This window comes from Oryctolagus cuniculus, chromosome 6 (assembly GCF_964237555.1).
Source record: "Oryctolagus cuniculus chromosome 6, mOryCun1.1, whole genome shotgun sequence".
Taxonomy (NCBI): domain Eukaryota; kingdom Metazoa; phylum Chordata; class Mammalia; order Lagomorpha; family Leporidae; genus Oryctolagus; species Oryctolagus cuniculus.
Window position 1 is genome coordinate 79,857,496 of NC_091437.1, and position 13,557 is coordinate 79,871,052.

Here is a 13,557-nt window from a genome sequence, read left to right on the forward strand (position 1 = left end):
TCTCCCTCTCTTTCTCTGTGTAACTCTTTCAAATAAATAAATAAATAAATAAATATTAAAAAAATAGTCATCCTAAACCTGATCCTAAATAAAGAACACAAACAACTTAAACTTTGAAATCTGAAATATAAATAGCACTCATGAGCAAATACTGCAAAATGGAAGTCATTATTCAAACAAGTTGGAGATATCTGCTTCTGAAGAAGACTCCAAAACAACTTGCTTCTAAATAAAAGGCAGGAAAGTAGCTACTATTTTTCTTCACTTATAAGTATGTGTGTGTTTTATTGATTCTCATATTTCAGTAAGGTTCTATTTGAATGGTATGTTAGTCGGTTTCCCCATTTGAGGAAGGGAAAGTATTAGATTATCAACGGGGTTCCTATTTATAAAGTGTAAGAAAAATATTCTGAGCATGTCATTTGATTCATACTAGAGTATAAAACTATTGCTTGGATTTACAAAACAGTGAATAGGTTTTATAGCAATATCATTCATGCATAGCCTATTGGTAAGAATAAAAAGTCATTTTCTGGTAACTGCAGTGCGGGGTGTAAAGGTTTGACTAGGCATTGAAGTGGAAACAATACCAAAACTTAAACTTGCATAGCTGAACATATGGTGGGCATTCTGAGAAGAAACAGGTGATTTTTGAAGGATACCATCTTTTAAAATCTTAATTTCAGTTGGCAGAGAAAATCCAGCAGGAATGTCTGCAACACCCAACCAAGGGGAAGAAAATACCTCTGAGCTGTTAAAACAGAAAGAAACACCACCAGCACCTGAAGATAGAACTTTCTTTCCTTCTTCAACTACAAGTAAGCAGTATCTTCCTCCTCCTCCTCTCCTCCCTCCTCACCTGCATTGCTTATTTCAAGAAGAATGTCATATTACTTTTATAATATGTATTATATTATTATAATGTGTTATACCATGTAAACTGCTTTTCAAATAATATCTTGCTTTTTTGTGCTTTAGTTTTATGTTTCAGGAATACATCTATTTTAAAATGTATAAATGTGTCTTTCAATTTTTTTTCATTTTTATTTTTATCTTACTTGAATGAGTCAGACAGACAGAGGTATTCATTTACTGGTTCACTCCTCAAATGGCTGCAGTAGCCAGGGCTGGGCCAGGCCAAAGCTAGAAGGTAGAACCCAATCTGAGTCTCCCATGTGGGTGACAGAGATCCAAATATTTGAACAACCAGTTTCTGCTTCTCAAGGTATACATTAACAGGAAGGTGGATTTGGAAGTGTAGCCAGGACTTGAACCCAGGCACTCATATATGGGATGTGGGAGTCCCAAGTGGCATGCTATATCAAACATCCATCTTTGCATTTGTCTAAATTAATATTCACTATAGGGGCCAGTGCTGTGGCACAGTGGGTTAAAACCGCATCCTGCAGCGCCAGCATCCTGTATGGGCGCCAGTTCTAGTCTCGGCTGCTCCACTTCTGATCCAGCTCTCTGCTATGGCCTGGGAAAGCAGTGGAAAATGGTGCAAGTGCTTGGGCACTTGTACCTGCTTGGGAGACCTGGAAGAAGCTCCTGGTTTCTGGCTTCGGATCAGCTCAGCTCTGGCCGTTGTGGTCATTTGGGGAGTGAACCAGTAGATGGAAGACCTCTCTCTCTCTCTCTCTCTCTCTCTGGCTCTACCTCTCTCTGTAACTCTGTCTTTCAAATAAATAAAATAAAACAAATCTTGGCCAGTGCCGCAGCTCAATAGGCTAATCCTCCATATGCAGCGCCAGCACACTGGGTTCTAGGTCTGGTTGGGGCGCCGGATTCTGTCCCGGTTGCTCCTCTTCCAGTCCAGCTCTCTGCTGTGGCCTGGGAAGGTAGTGGAGGATGGCCCAAGTCCCTGGGCCCTGCACCCACATGGGAGACCAGGAGAAGCACCTGGATCCTGGCTTAAGATCAGCGCGGTGCACTGGCCGTAGCTCGCTGGCCACAGCTTCATTGAGGGGTGAACCAACGAAAAAAGAAAGACCTTTCTCTCTGACTCTCTCTCTCACTGTCCACTCTGCCTGTCAAAAATAAAATAAAATAAAATAAAATAAAACTTTTAAAAAATGTTCACTACAGAACATTCATTTCCAAAGAAGATAGTATTAAGTTTTTATATTATATTGAACTGTCAGAAAGTTTTTATTCATATATTTTATGAGAAACAAGTAGGTTCTTACTAAAGTCCAAGCAACAGCAAAATAATTACCATATCTCTGATATAGAAACTGAGATATGAATAAAGCACTCTAGTCCCAGAGATTTGAATTTCTGTTTCTGCCTTAGTCTGACTTTCTGACTGCTAAATGTATTACCATCCTCTGAGTGAGAAGTACAATGTAGATATATGACAAATTCTATGCATCAGAATCTAGTCATCTTTGGGTAAAATGAAATAGAGGGTCACTCTCTCTGACTATTTTTTAGACCCATGCTAAGAGACAGATGAATAATAATGTTACCTTTAAATTGTGGTCTTGAAAACTACTGAGTGTACTATCTTTCCTTTCAGATAGTAACAGATAATAGATGATGGTATCACATCAACTATAGGGAAGAGCAATTAGCCTTTTGATTTTTATTGCTATTTCTAGTTCTCCATATCCATATTGTGTCATGGACCCATGGAGCAGTGTGAAGAGTCACACTATAAGAAATATGTACTTAGTTAAAACCTCTCACAGAAGAATTCAGTCTTTTGTGAGATACTAGTGGCACCTATATCAGGGATAGTCAACTCAAGTAAAATTTAACTTCATTGAGAATAGCTTGCTTGCTGAAATCTCTAGTATATAATGAGTGGCAAAATGCCTTAGAGAAAGCTTCAGTATGTCTTAAAAATTTTGTTCTGACAAAACAATATTAAAATATTGCAATTGTTAATTTTTTTTTCAAAAATTGAGTGTGGGTTTGATTGTTTATGAGGCAGATAGAGAGAGCAAGAGAGACAGACAGGGAGAGAGAGTGAGCTTCCATTTGCTGGTTCACTCCACAAATGGCTGTACCAGCTTGGGCTGGAGCATGGTCAAAGTCAGGAACTTGCAACAAAATCCAATATTGGTGGCAGGAACTCAATTACTTGAGTCATCATCTGCTATCTACCTTCCAAGGATGACACTGGCAGGAATTAGGAGTCAGAAGCTGGAGTTGAGAATCAAACTCATGTACTCTAATGTGACATGCAGGCATTTTACCCAATAGAACAAATGCTTGTTTCCCATTGTTAAATTTTTAAGGATTGGAAAGTGGAAATGTTTCAATAAGGCAGTTGTAATAAGTAAGTTGTAAAAATAAAATATTAGGCCTCATGATAAATAAATCACTTTTATATTAAATCAATCATCAAATATACCTGTACCTACTAAATATTGGAAATAAAAATTACAATGATGAGCAAAACAGACTTGGTCTCCACCCTCTTGAAGTTTACAGCTGAATGAGTCAAATAAGCATTAGAGAAATACACAAAAATTTAAGGCTAAAAACTAATAATTGAGATGAAAAGATCCAGGGTGTGCTAGACATAAAATAAAATTAAAATCACTAATTCAGCCTGAAAAATGTGTTATGTTCTTTGTTAGCTTATACAGTGTTTGTTGTAGTTCATGGCAATACAGTAGAAATGGAGGGTGGACCAAAGAAAGAGAGGTTGAGCTGAATTTTTTCATGAGCTACTTAAAACCTTGACATACCACAGACTTTGAACTTCGACATGAAATCCTGGAAATCCCAAGTGATGAAGCTCCTCTAATGCCCATGCCACTTACAAATAAAAACCAATTATTCTTTTAAATTTTGTTGCCTTTGATTGCAGTGGGAATGATATTTAAAGCATCCATGATTTTAGGAAAAATGTCTTCATGTTTTATGAGTATTACAAAAAGGCCCTCATTCATTACTGAATGCATAGAGCATGACTCCTTATAGTTGCCATTTTTCCTACCTCTAACCAACAGCTAGAAGTTGTTTAATGCAAAAAATATCTTGCTCTTGGTTTTGCAATTTAACTGGCATGCTAGGTGGATTTCAGTTACATTAGGCATTCATAAGAAAATACTTGTTAGTTGAAAAATATGTTAAATTATTTATAAAATTAATTAACTTTATTAATATAGTTTTTCTGGCTTTTTAAAAAACATTTATTCTACTTATTTGAAAAAGTTACAGAGAGAGGTAGGGACAAAGAGAGAGAGAAAGGTCTTCTATCCGCTGGTTCACTCTCAAATGGCTGCATGGCCAGTCCGAAGCCAAGAGTTAGGAATTAGGAGCTTCTTCTGGTCTCCTGGGTTCAGAGGCCCAAGTTCTTGGGCCATTCTTCACTGCTTTCCCAGGCACACTATCAGCGAGCTGGATTGAAAGTGGAGCAGCCACAGGCTGGGGATTTAACTTGCTGTGCCACAGTGCCAACCCCTTTAGACAACTTATTTCCTACTTTTCAAGGCATGTAAGAGCAGTAAGGAATATTGTACCTAAACATGTTCATACCAAATACAAAGGATGAAAAGACCTATGATTTGATGCCCTGAACTGAAACTGTCCAGGACATCTTCACTATAACCTCTTATTTAAAAAAAAAAATAGAGTACCAGGAAGAAGAACATGATTAATGTCTCACCTCCAGGCATCGGTCCTGCACACTGGCACTTAAAGAGCCATGAGACAGTCACACCAGTCCTCTTTTTGTCAGGGCTGGTGTGATCAGTGCTGTCGCTGGGCAAGGCCTAATTGTGCCAAAATCTTAGCTATGGATATTCTTTCATAAAACCTATATTGGTGCAAACACTTTAAAAAACAAAGACACCTGGCAAAAAAGAGAAATCTATTATCAAGTTGAAGGCTTCCTTGGAAATCACAGTTACCAGATTGAGTTTATTCTGAAAAAATGTAGAACATTTAAGACATAAAGGAAGATATTAAAATTATATCATCTCATTACCCCCAAAGATCTCAATAAAATTTATTCATATTTGTGTTGTTAGAATACACACACACACACACACAGTTACGTTGGGTATACAGTTTTATTATTTGGTTTTCTGTTAGTAGAAGGTACTAAGCAATATATGCATTTTACAAAAGATGTTTTCTTTTATGAAATAATTGAATAGTTACATATAATTCATGTATTGTTATACCATAACATGTTTACCTAATTCCTTCCTATAGCTTGCTATTAACTTTCATCTATATTTTGTATTATTTCTTTAGAATAATTCCTATCCATGAAATTACTAGGTAATAGAGTACATGAATCATACTTTCTGTTGTTACCTTAGTGACCTTTCTAATATAAAAAAGAGAGCATCCAGACTATAAAGTATATCTTTACTAGTTTCTGCTACCATTGTAATAAATAACAATGTGAAGATGGTATGAATTTTCATTTATCATAGAATGAGAATTTGAAGGGAGCTTTGACATGACAAAGGCAATGCAAAAGTTCAAATGAAGAGAATAGACATAAACCGTTTATTTCAAATAATCTGAATCACTTGAAAGTACTTTTCTATGTTAGAAAACTACTTATAAATTATTTTGACTCATGAATTTCTATGAAGAACCCTTATTTTTTTCCCTAGTAAATTTTCATCTTTTGCTTGTACCAGGGGCCTTTAAAAAGTTCACAGAAAATGTGTACTGTAAAAAAATTATGGATGGATTATAACCTTTTTTAAAATTTTTTATTTATATAAGGTGAACAAATTTTATGTATTTCACATATACAGATTTAAGAGCAGAGTGATACCTCCTACTTTACCCTGCCTCCCACACTCTCCCACTTCCTTCTTTTCTTATTTTTTTTACAATGACATACTTTCCATTTATTTTATAATCATAAGATTAACCTTCCACTAAGTGGAGAATTAAACAAAAATTAAGAAGAAAAACACATTGTTCCTCAACAGTAGAGCCATAAACAATAAATAATCAAATCTCAAAGTATCAATTTTGCTCATATACATTACATTTTTTACTCTGTTACTTATTACAGATCAGGGAAAACATGATTTTTGTTTTTTTGGGAGTGAGTTATTTCACTAAGTATAATGATTTCTAGTTTCATTCATTTTATTGCAAAAGACAGAATTCCATCCTTTTTTATAGCTGAGTAGTATTCTGTAGTGTATACATACACCATAATTTCTTTATCCAGTCATCAGTTGGCAGACATTTGGGTTGATTGCATATTTTAGATATTGTGAATTGAGATGCAATAAACATGGGGTTACAGATAACTCTTTGATATTCATTTGGGTAAATTCCTAAGAGTGAGGTGGCTGGTCATATGGTAGATCTATTTTCAGATTTGTTTTTTGAAAAAAATTATTTTATTTATTTGAAAGGCACAGTTACAGAGAGAGAAGGAAGGATATGTGTATATATATATATTTGTATATATATATACATATATATTTGTGTATATATATATATATATATATATATATGGAGAGAGAGAGAGAGAGAGAGAGAGAGAGATCTTCTATCCACTGGTTCACTCCCAAATGACTGCAATAGCAACGGCTGGGCCAGACCAAAGCAAGGAGCTGGGAGCTTCTTCCAGGTCTCCCACATGGATGGAGACCCGAGCACTTGGGTCATCTTCAGCTGCTTTCTTAGGAGCATTAACAGGAAGTTGGACAGAAAATGGAGCATTTAGGACTTGAACTGGCACCCATGTGAGATGCTGGCACCACAGGTAGTGGCTTTACCCACTATGCCACAAAGCCAGACCCTATTTTCAGATTTCTGAGGGATCTCCATGCTGTCTTTCTTTTTTTTAAAATATATTTATTTATTTATTTGAGAGGTAGAGTTACAGACAGTGGGAGGAAGAGACAGAGAGAAAGGTCTTCTGTCTGCTGGTTCACTCTCCAGATGGCTGCAATGGCCGGAGCTGCACTGATACGAAGCCAGAAGCCAGGAGCTTCTTCCCGGTCTCCCATGCAGGTGCAGGGGCCCAAGGACTCGAGCCATCTTCCACTGCTTTCCCAGGCAACAGTAGAGAGCTGGATGGGAAGAGGAGCAGCCAGGACTAGAACTGGCACCCATATGGGATGCTGGCGCAGCAGGTGGAGGATTAACCTATTGTGCCACACCACCAGCTCCACGCGGTCTTTCATAATGGTTGTACTAGTTTGCGTTCTTACCAATAGTGGATTGAGGTACTTTACCCCTTACATCCTCACCAGCCTTTATTGTTTGTTTATTTCTGTATGAGAGCCATTCTAACTGGGGTGAGTGAAATCTCATTGTGATTATGATTTACCTTTCCCTGGTGGCTCATGATCCTGAGCATTTTTTTCATGTGTCTATTGGCCATTTGAATTTCCTCTTTTGAAAAATACCTTTCCAAGTCCTTTTCCCATTTCATAATTGGATTGTTTATTTTGTTGTTATTGAGTTTCTTGATCTCTTTATAGATTCTGGGTATCAATCCTTTATCAGTTGCATATTTTGCAAAGATTTTCTCCTATTCTGTCAGTTTCCTCTTCACTTTGTTGAGTGATTCCTTTGCATTGCAAAAGCTTCTTAACTTAACATAATCCTATTTGTCTATTTTTGCTTTAATTGCCTGTGCTTCTGGGGTCTTTGCCAAGAAGTCTTTGCCTATGCCAATGTCTTACAGAGTTTCTCCAGTGTTCTCTTCTAGTAATTTGATGGTATCAGCTTGCATATTTAGATCCTTGATCCATTTTGAGTTGATTTTTGTATAAGGTCTAGGGTAGGGATTTTGTTTTATACTTCTGCATGTAGAAGTTCTGGGAAAACTGTTTGTTTGTTTGAAGAGACTGTCTTTTCTCCAGAGGTTGATTTTACCTCTTTTGTTGAAGAGACTGTCTTTTCTCCAGAGGTTGATTTTACCTCTTTTGTTAAAAATTGGTTGTAGATGCATGGATTGATTTCTGGGGTTTCTATTCTGTTTCGTTGGTCTATTTTTGTGCCAGTACCAGGGTGTTTTGACTATAATTGCCCTGCAGTATGTCTTGAAATCTGGTATGTGATGCTTCCGGCTTTGTTTTTGTTGTGTAAAATTGCTTTAGCTATTTGGGGTCTCCTGTGCTTCCATATGAATTTTAGCATCCTTTCTCCAAGATCTGAGAAGACTGTCTTTAGTATTTTGATTGGGATGGCATTGAATCCTTAAGCATCTTTTGTAAGGCTGGATGAGTGGTGACAAATTATGCATTATTTTTCTTCCTGCAGAGCTTCAGTTGACCAATGGCGAAAAGGTAACTTTGCCTTTTCTTTTTATCTGAGTCACCCTGATTAGTGCTTTACTAAATTGTTTTGTCACCTCTGTACAGGACATTTTTGAGTCATCTGAGAATGCTTTAGGTACTGTAGATTCTATTCAGAGAGACCCTGAGGCAATCTGTTGATTAATCCAGCATCTACACCAAATATTCTCCTAGTTTAGACTATTTTTTATGCCTTTTTTTTTAACTTTTATTTAATGAATATAAGTTTCCAAAGTACGAATGATGGATTACTATGGCTTCCCCCCCATACCGTCCCTCCCACCCACAACCCTCCCCTTTCCCACTCCCTCTCCCCTTCCATTCACATCAAGATTCATTTTTGATTATCTTAATATACAGAAGATCAGCTTAGTATACATTAAGTAAGGATTTCAACAGTTTGCTCCCACACAGAAACATAAAGTGAAAAATAATAGATGATTTTTTTAAATGATGATGAAATCAGATCAGACCTATTGTCATGTTTAATCCCAGTGAGAGTCAAGTTGGGAGTTGATAGTTTCTTTTCTTTTCTTTTCTTTTTTCTTTTTTTTTTTTTTACAGAGGATTAGTTTAGTATGCATTAAGTAAAGATTTCAACAGTTTGCACCCCCATAGAAACACAAAGTGAAATATATTGTTTGAGTACTCATTATAGCATTAAATCTCAATGCACAGCACATTAAGGACAGAGATCCTACATGAGGAGTAAGTGCACAGTGACTCCTGTTGTTGACTTTACCAATTGACACTCCTGTCTATGGCATCAGTAATCTCCCTATGCTCCAGTCATGAGTTTCCAAGGCTATGGAAGCCCTCTGAGTTCTCCGACTCTTATCTTGTTTAGACAAGGTCATAGTCAAAGTGGAGGTTCTCTCCTCCCTTCAGAGAAAGGTACCTCCTTCTTTGAAGACCTGTTCTTTCCACTGAGATCTCACTCACAGAGATCTTTTGCCAGAGTGTCTTGGCTTTCCATGCCTGAAATACTCTCATGGGCTTTTCAGCCAGATCCGAATGCCTTTAGGGCTGATTCTGAGGCCAGAGTGCTATTTAGACTATTTTAAACATCTAGTTTACAAAAGCAACTGCTTTTATGGTTCTCAGATGTAGAAATTTATAGTCTGAGACTAATGGACTTTGGTTCACTTCCAAAAGATAAGATGGTATTTATATTTAGTTGAAAGTAACACAAACTTTAATATGTCATTCTATATTACAGATTATACCATAGTAAAACATCAATATTTGTGATATGAGTGCACCCTATGTATTACATTTGTGTAAATGATGTAAGAAAATGTTATCCCAGGAAGGGGCCTTAGAGCCATCAAGTCATTTGTTAATTAAGTCAGGCATAAAAGTTAAATACAAACACACATAAATATGTGTGCACTTGTACATGAACATCACAAAAATTAAAACCATATAACTGGATCTCTGACCCTATTCTACTATTTGTGTGTGTCTTCTATGTTCAATGTTTATTGCTTGTTGATTGACCTTCCCATCTAAGCTCTTCTTGCTTCAACTCATTCTGTTTCAGGCTGATCTTTCTTCTTTTTTTTTTTTTTTTTTTTTGACAGGCAGAGTTAGACAGAGAGAGAGAGAGAAAGGTCTTCCTTCCATTGGTTCACCCACCAAATGGCCGCTACGGCCAGCACGTTGCACCAATCCAAAGCCAGGTGCTTCCTCCTGGTCTCCCATGCAGGTGCAGGGCCCAAGGACCTGGGCCATCCTCCACTGCCTTCCCAGGCCACAGCAGAGAGTTGGACTAGAAGAGGAGCAACCGGGACAGAATCTGGCGCCCCAACCGGGACTAGAACCCCGGGTGCTGGCGCTGCAGGTGGAGGATTAGTCTAGTGAGCTGCGGTGTCAGCCAGGCTGATCTTTCTAATACTTATGTCACATTACCACCATATTTTAAAATCATGACTGGATCTTTGTTGCCTACACAAGGATGTGCCAACTCTCAAATTGCCCAGTGCCTTTTATGATCTCATTTTCCTACCTTCTTCAAACATACTATGTCATGTTATGTTCAACATTATATTATCATCTGTAGTTCCTCCAGCATGCCTCCTGCTTCATGTCACATTCATGACTCATACTGTTCCCTCTGTCTAGAATGCCCTTCCTGTTTTTCTGTAAAATTTGGGTCATTTTCTACATCTGGCACTCAGTTCACCTATGAAGTCTTTCCTGCCCATCCCTGCATATTTAATTACTCTCTGTTGTCTTATTACTTCTGGACTTCGTAGCACTTTTTTTGTCTTCCATTAGTGTATTTATCTACATATATGAATACAAATATTTATATGCCTGTCTTATACACTAGAAGATAAGATTCTCATTATCTATCTTTCAAACTTTAAATCAGTGGCATTTTTATGAGAGCGATGACCCTAATGCTGTGGCCAACAAATATTAAAAAGTAAATAAATTTCTCTTGAATCAAGTGTAACTGATCCTTTCAAATGGCTAAGATAATCATAAGTTATTGAATAAATGTTTAGCATCCAAAAGAAGTACCTGTTGGACTTAGATCCCTAATTGTGCTCTTGCACTCCTGGATGTGCTGTAGAATTGTGATCAGGAAAGAACTGCTTATAACATTCCCTGTTCTCTGGAACCTGTGCAAATGCCAAGAGTACTTGAGTAAGAATGGTAGACTGGGTAGCCAGAGGTTCACAGTAATGCTTGAGTTTTAAAAATTAGAGTGTTCTAAAGTTTTGTTGGATCAATTTTGCCTTTAAATCACCCTGAATGACCTGCAGTTCATATTTGCTGTACCTGGGTTTGAAGCGTACTTGTTTCTGCCTATCTAATTGTGGGAAACTCACTTAACTTCTGAGTCTGAGTTTGTCTACATGCTTAATAGGGGACAATACCTTGTCATAATAGTTTGAGGACTGAATAAGAGTGACATGACAATGAATGTTGTGTATTTAGAACAGTGCTTAGGTCAGAATGAAATCTTAAATGCTAGCAATGCTGCTGCTGTTGTGTCCTGGTGAATTGCATATAGGCAAACATTTAACATTCAACAAACTTGTTTAAAACAGGGATTTTATAGCTACACACTCCATAGTTAAATATTTTTTAAGATTTATTTTATTTATTTGAAAGACAGAGTTACAGAGAGAGGTAAAAACAGAGAGAGAGGTCTTCCATCCACTGGTTCACTCCCTAGATAGCCGCAATGACCAGAGCAGCACCAACCCGAAGCCAGGAGCCAGGAGCTTCCTCCAGGTCTCCCACATAGGTGCAGGGGCCCAAGGACTTGGGCCATCTTCTACTGCTTTCCCAGGCCACAGCAGAGAGCTGGATTGGAAGATGAGCAGCCAGGACTAGAACCGGTGCCCATATGGGATGCCGGCGCTTCAGGTCAGGGCTTTAACCTGCTGTGCCACAGTGCTGGCCCCTCCATAGTTAATTATGTGACTTGACTGTATTATTTAACATCTTTCCTCTTTACCTTATCTTAAAGTGATTAATCCAATGGGTTTGTAATGAAAATTGAATGGGAAATGCATATGACACATTCAGAGAGAGTCCAGCATATAGTAAGAGCTTATTAAATTATGATTATTATTATTGAAGGGAAGACACCTACTATTATAAAGGGACAGTAAAGAGAAAGTAACTTTTAAAAATGAACATCAGGGGCCAGTGTTGAGGTGTAATGGGGAAGCCACTGCCAGCGACGCTAGCATCCATATGTGCACTGGTCCGAGTTCAGCTGCTCCATTTCAGTTCAGCTCCCTCCTAATGAGTCTGGGAAAGCAGCTGAAGATGGCACACATGCTTGGCCCCTACACCCACATGGGAGACCCTGAAGGAGCTCCTGATTCCTGCCTTCCATCTGGCCCAGCCCTGGCCCTTGTGGCCATTTGGGAAGTGAACCAATGGATAGGATATTCTCTCTCTCTCTCTCTGTAACTCTTTCAAATAAATAACATAAATCTTTAAAAAATAGAAATGAATGTCAGTTCTTCCATAGCATTTGTTTCAACTTACGATTATTATTTTGAAATTGGCTCATTATACCTTAGCAGGAAATAACCAGTTATTTGCTGGGTTTGTTGTCATGACTGTTGATGGCTGTATCAATGATATCATAGGTGTTGCCTAGAGCTGCCTGTTTCAAGTCACAGAATGAGAGGAAAGAGAAGAGTTCTGGCTATGTTTTAACCAGTTGACATGAGGAAATTCGCCTCATTACCTTAAGTGTGTAATGTTTCTACATAGAAATATCAATTAAGAATTCAGATTCAGCTGTTGGGGCAATTCCAGACAGCTAATGCAGAGTGGTTCAGAAGATGCTACCAGCCCTGCATGTCTCAGGATCTCTTCAGAGTAGGTGACAGGCTAAAGGGAGTATGGGAACGACAATCACTCCAGTGCTTTCCCTACAAACAGCAGTGGCTGTGTGGGCACTGCTTACTGGCTGCTGAATGCTTGGAGTCTCTGTGTGAAACATTAGTACTACCTATTCTCTGCTCTCAAGGACAACCACTCAGCACCTTGGAACCATTTGGACCTGGGACCAACATTCAATTCTCATTTCCAAATCCTTTCCATTGCCTTTCCCACGAGGGTTTTTTTTTTTTTTTTCCAGAAATACCTTAGAAAAAAATTCTCTGCTCTCAGTTTGCATTTTTATAACTTATCTGAAAACCTTTCTTAATTCCAACTTTTTATTACTTACTATTTCCTAATAGTTCTATTTAAAAACTATAAGGCAAGGCAGGGTGGTTTCTGGAAGACCTATCATCTCATCACAGAACCACAAATTCCTCTTTTGTAGCATTGAGGACATGTGAAAGATTGCTGTGTACTTCAGATATTTATTGTCGTAATTCACTTTACTTCAGTACTTGAGTTTCAGCTGACCAGAACCTTGCTGTGAGGAGACAGCACAAATCAACTCCTGGGAGTCCTCGTAGTTCAGTGCCTGCAACTTCGCCCCAGCTCACCTCCACCCAGTTTTGATGTCCTTGGGCTCTGATGAGACAAAGGACCTGTCAGCCTGATGTTGTACCTGGTTGGCCACTAATGCCTCTTTCTTCCCTTAGAAGAAATCAGACATTCCCAAAGCAGTGAGCATCCTCTGTCAGAAGATGAATGGAAGGTGTTAGTGCTGACGGGAAATATAGGGACTCAAGCCAATGTCACTCTCTGGGTGTATGGAGATGAAGGAGTCACTGGACCAATAAGTCTTAGCAAGGACAGCCCAGAGCAGCTCTTCCTTCCAAGACAGGAGGATGAGTTTCAGGTAAGCAAAATTGGCAGTAGTATTCTTCTGTGA

General features: G+C 38.2%; 1 protein-coding gene across 1 annotated transcript in view; it reads left to right on the plus strand.

Moving 5' to 3' along the window:
* The window catches only part of RP1 (RP1 axonemal microtubule associated), a 315,423-nt gene that overhangs the window by 162,793 nt on the left and 139,073 nt on the right, over nucleotides 1-13,557 (plus strand). The window contains exons 17-18 of the mRNA XM_017341307.3: nucleotides 687-818; nucleotides 13,325-13,524. Of these exons, the coding sequence (XP_017196796.3) occupies nucleotides 687-818; nucleotides 13,325-13,524 (332 nt within the window). The remainder of the gene's footprint in view (nucleotides 1-686; nucleotides 819-13,324; nucleotides 13,525-13,557) is intronic.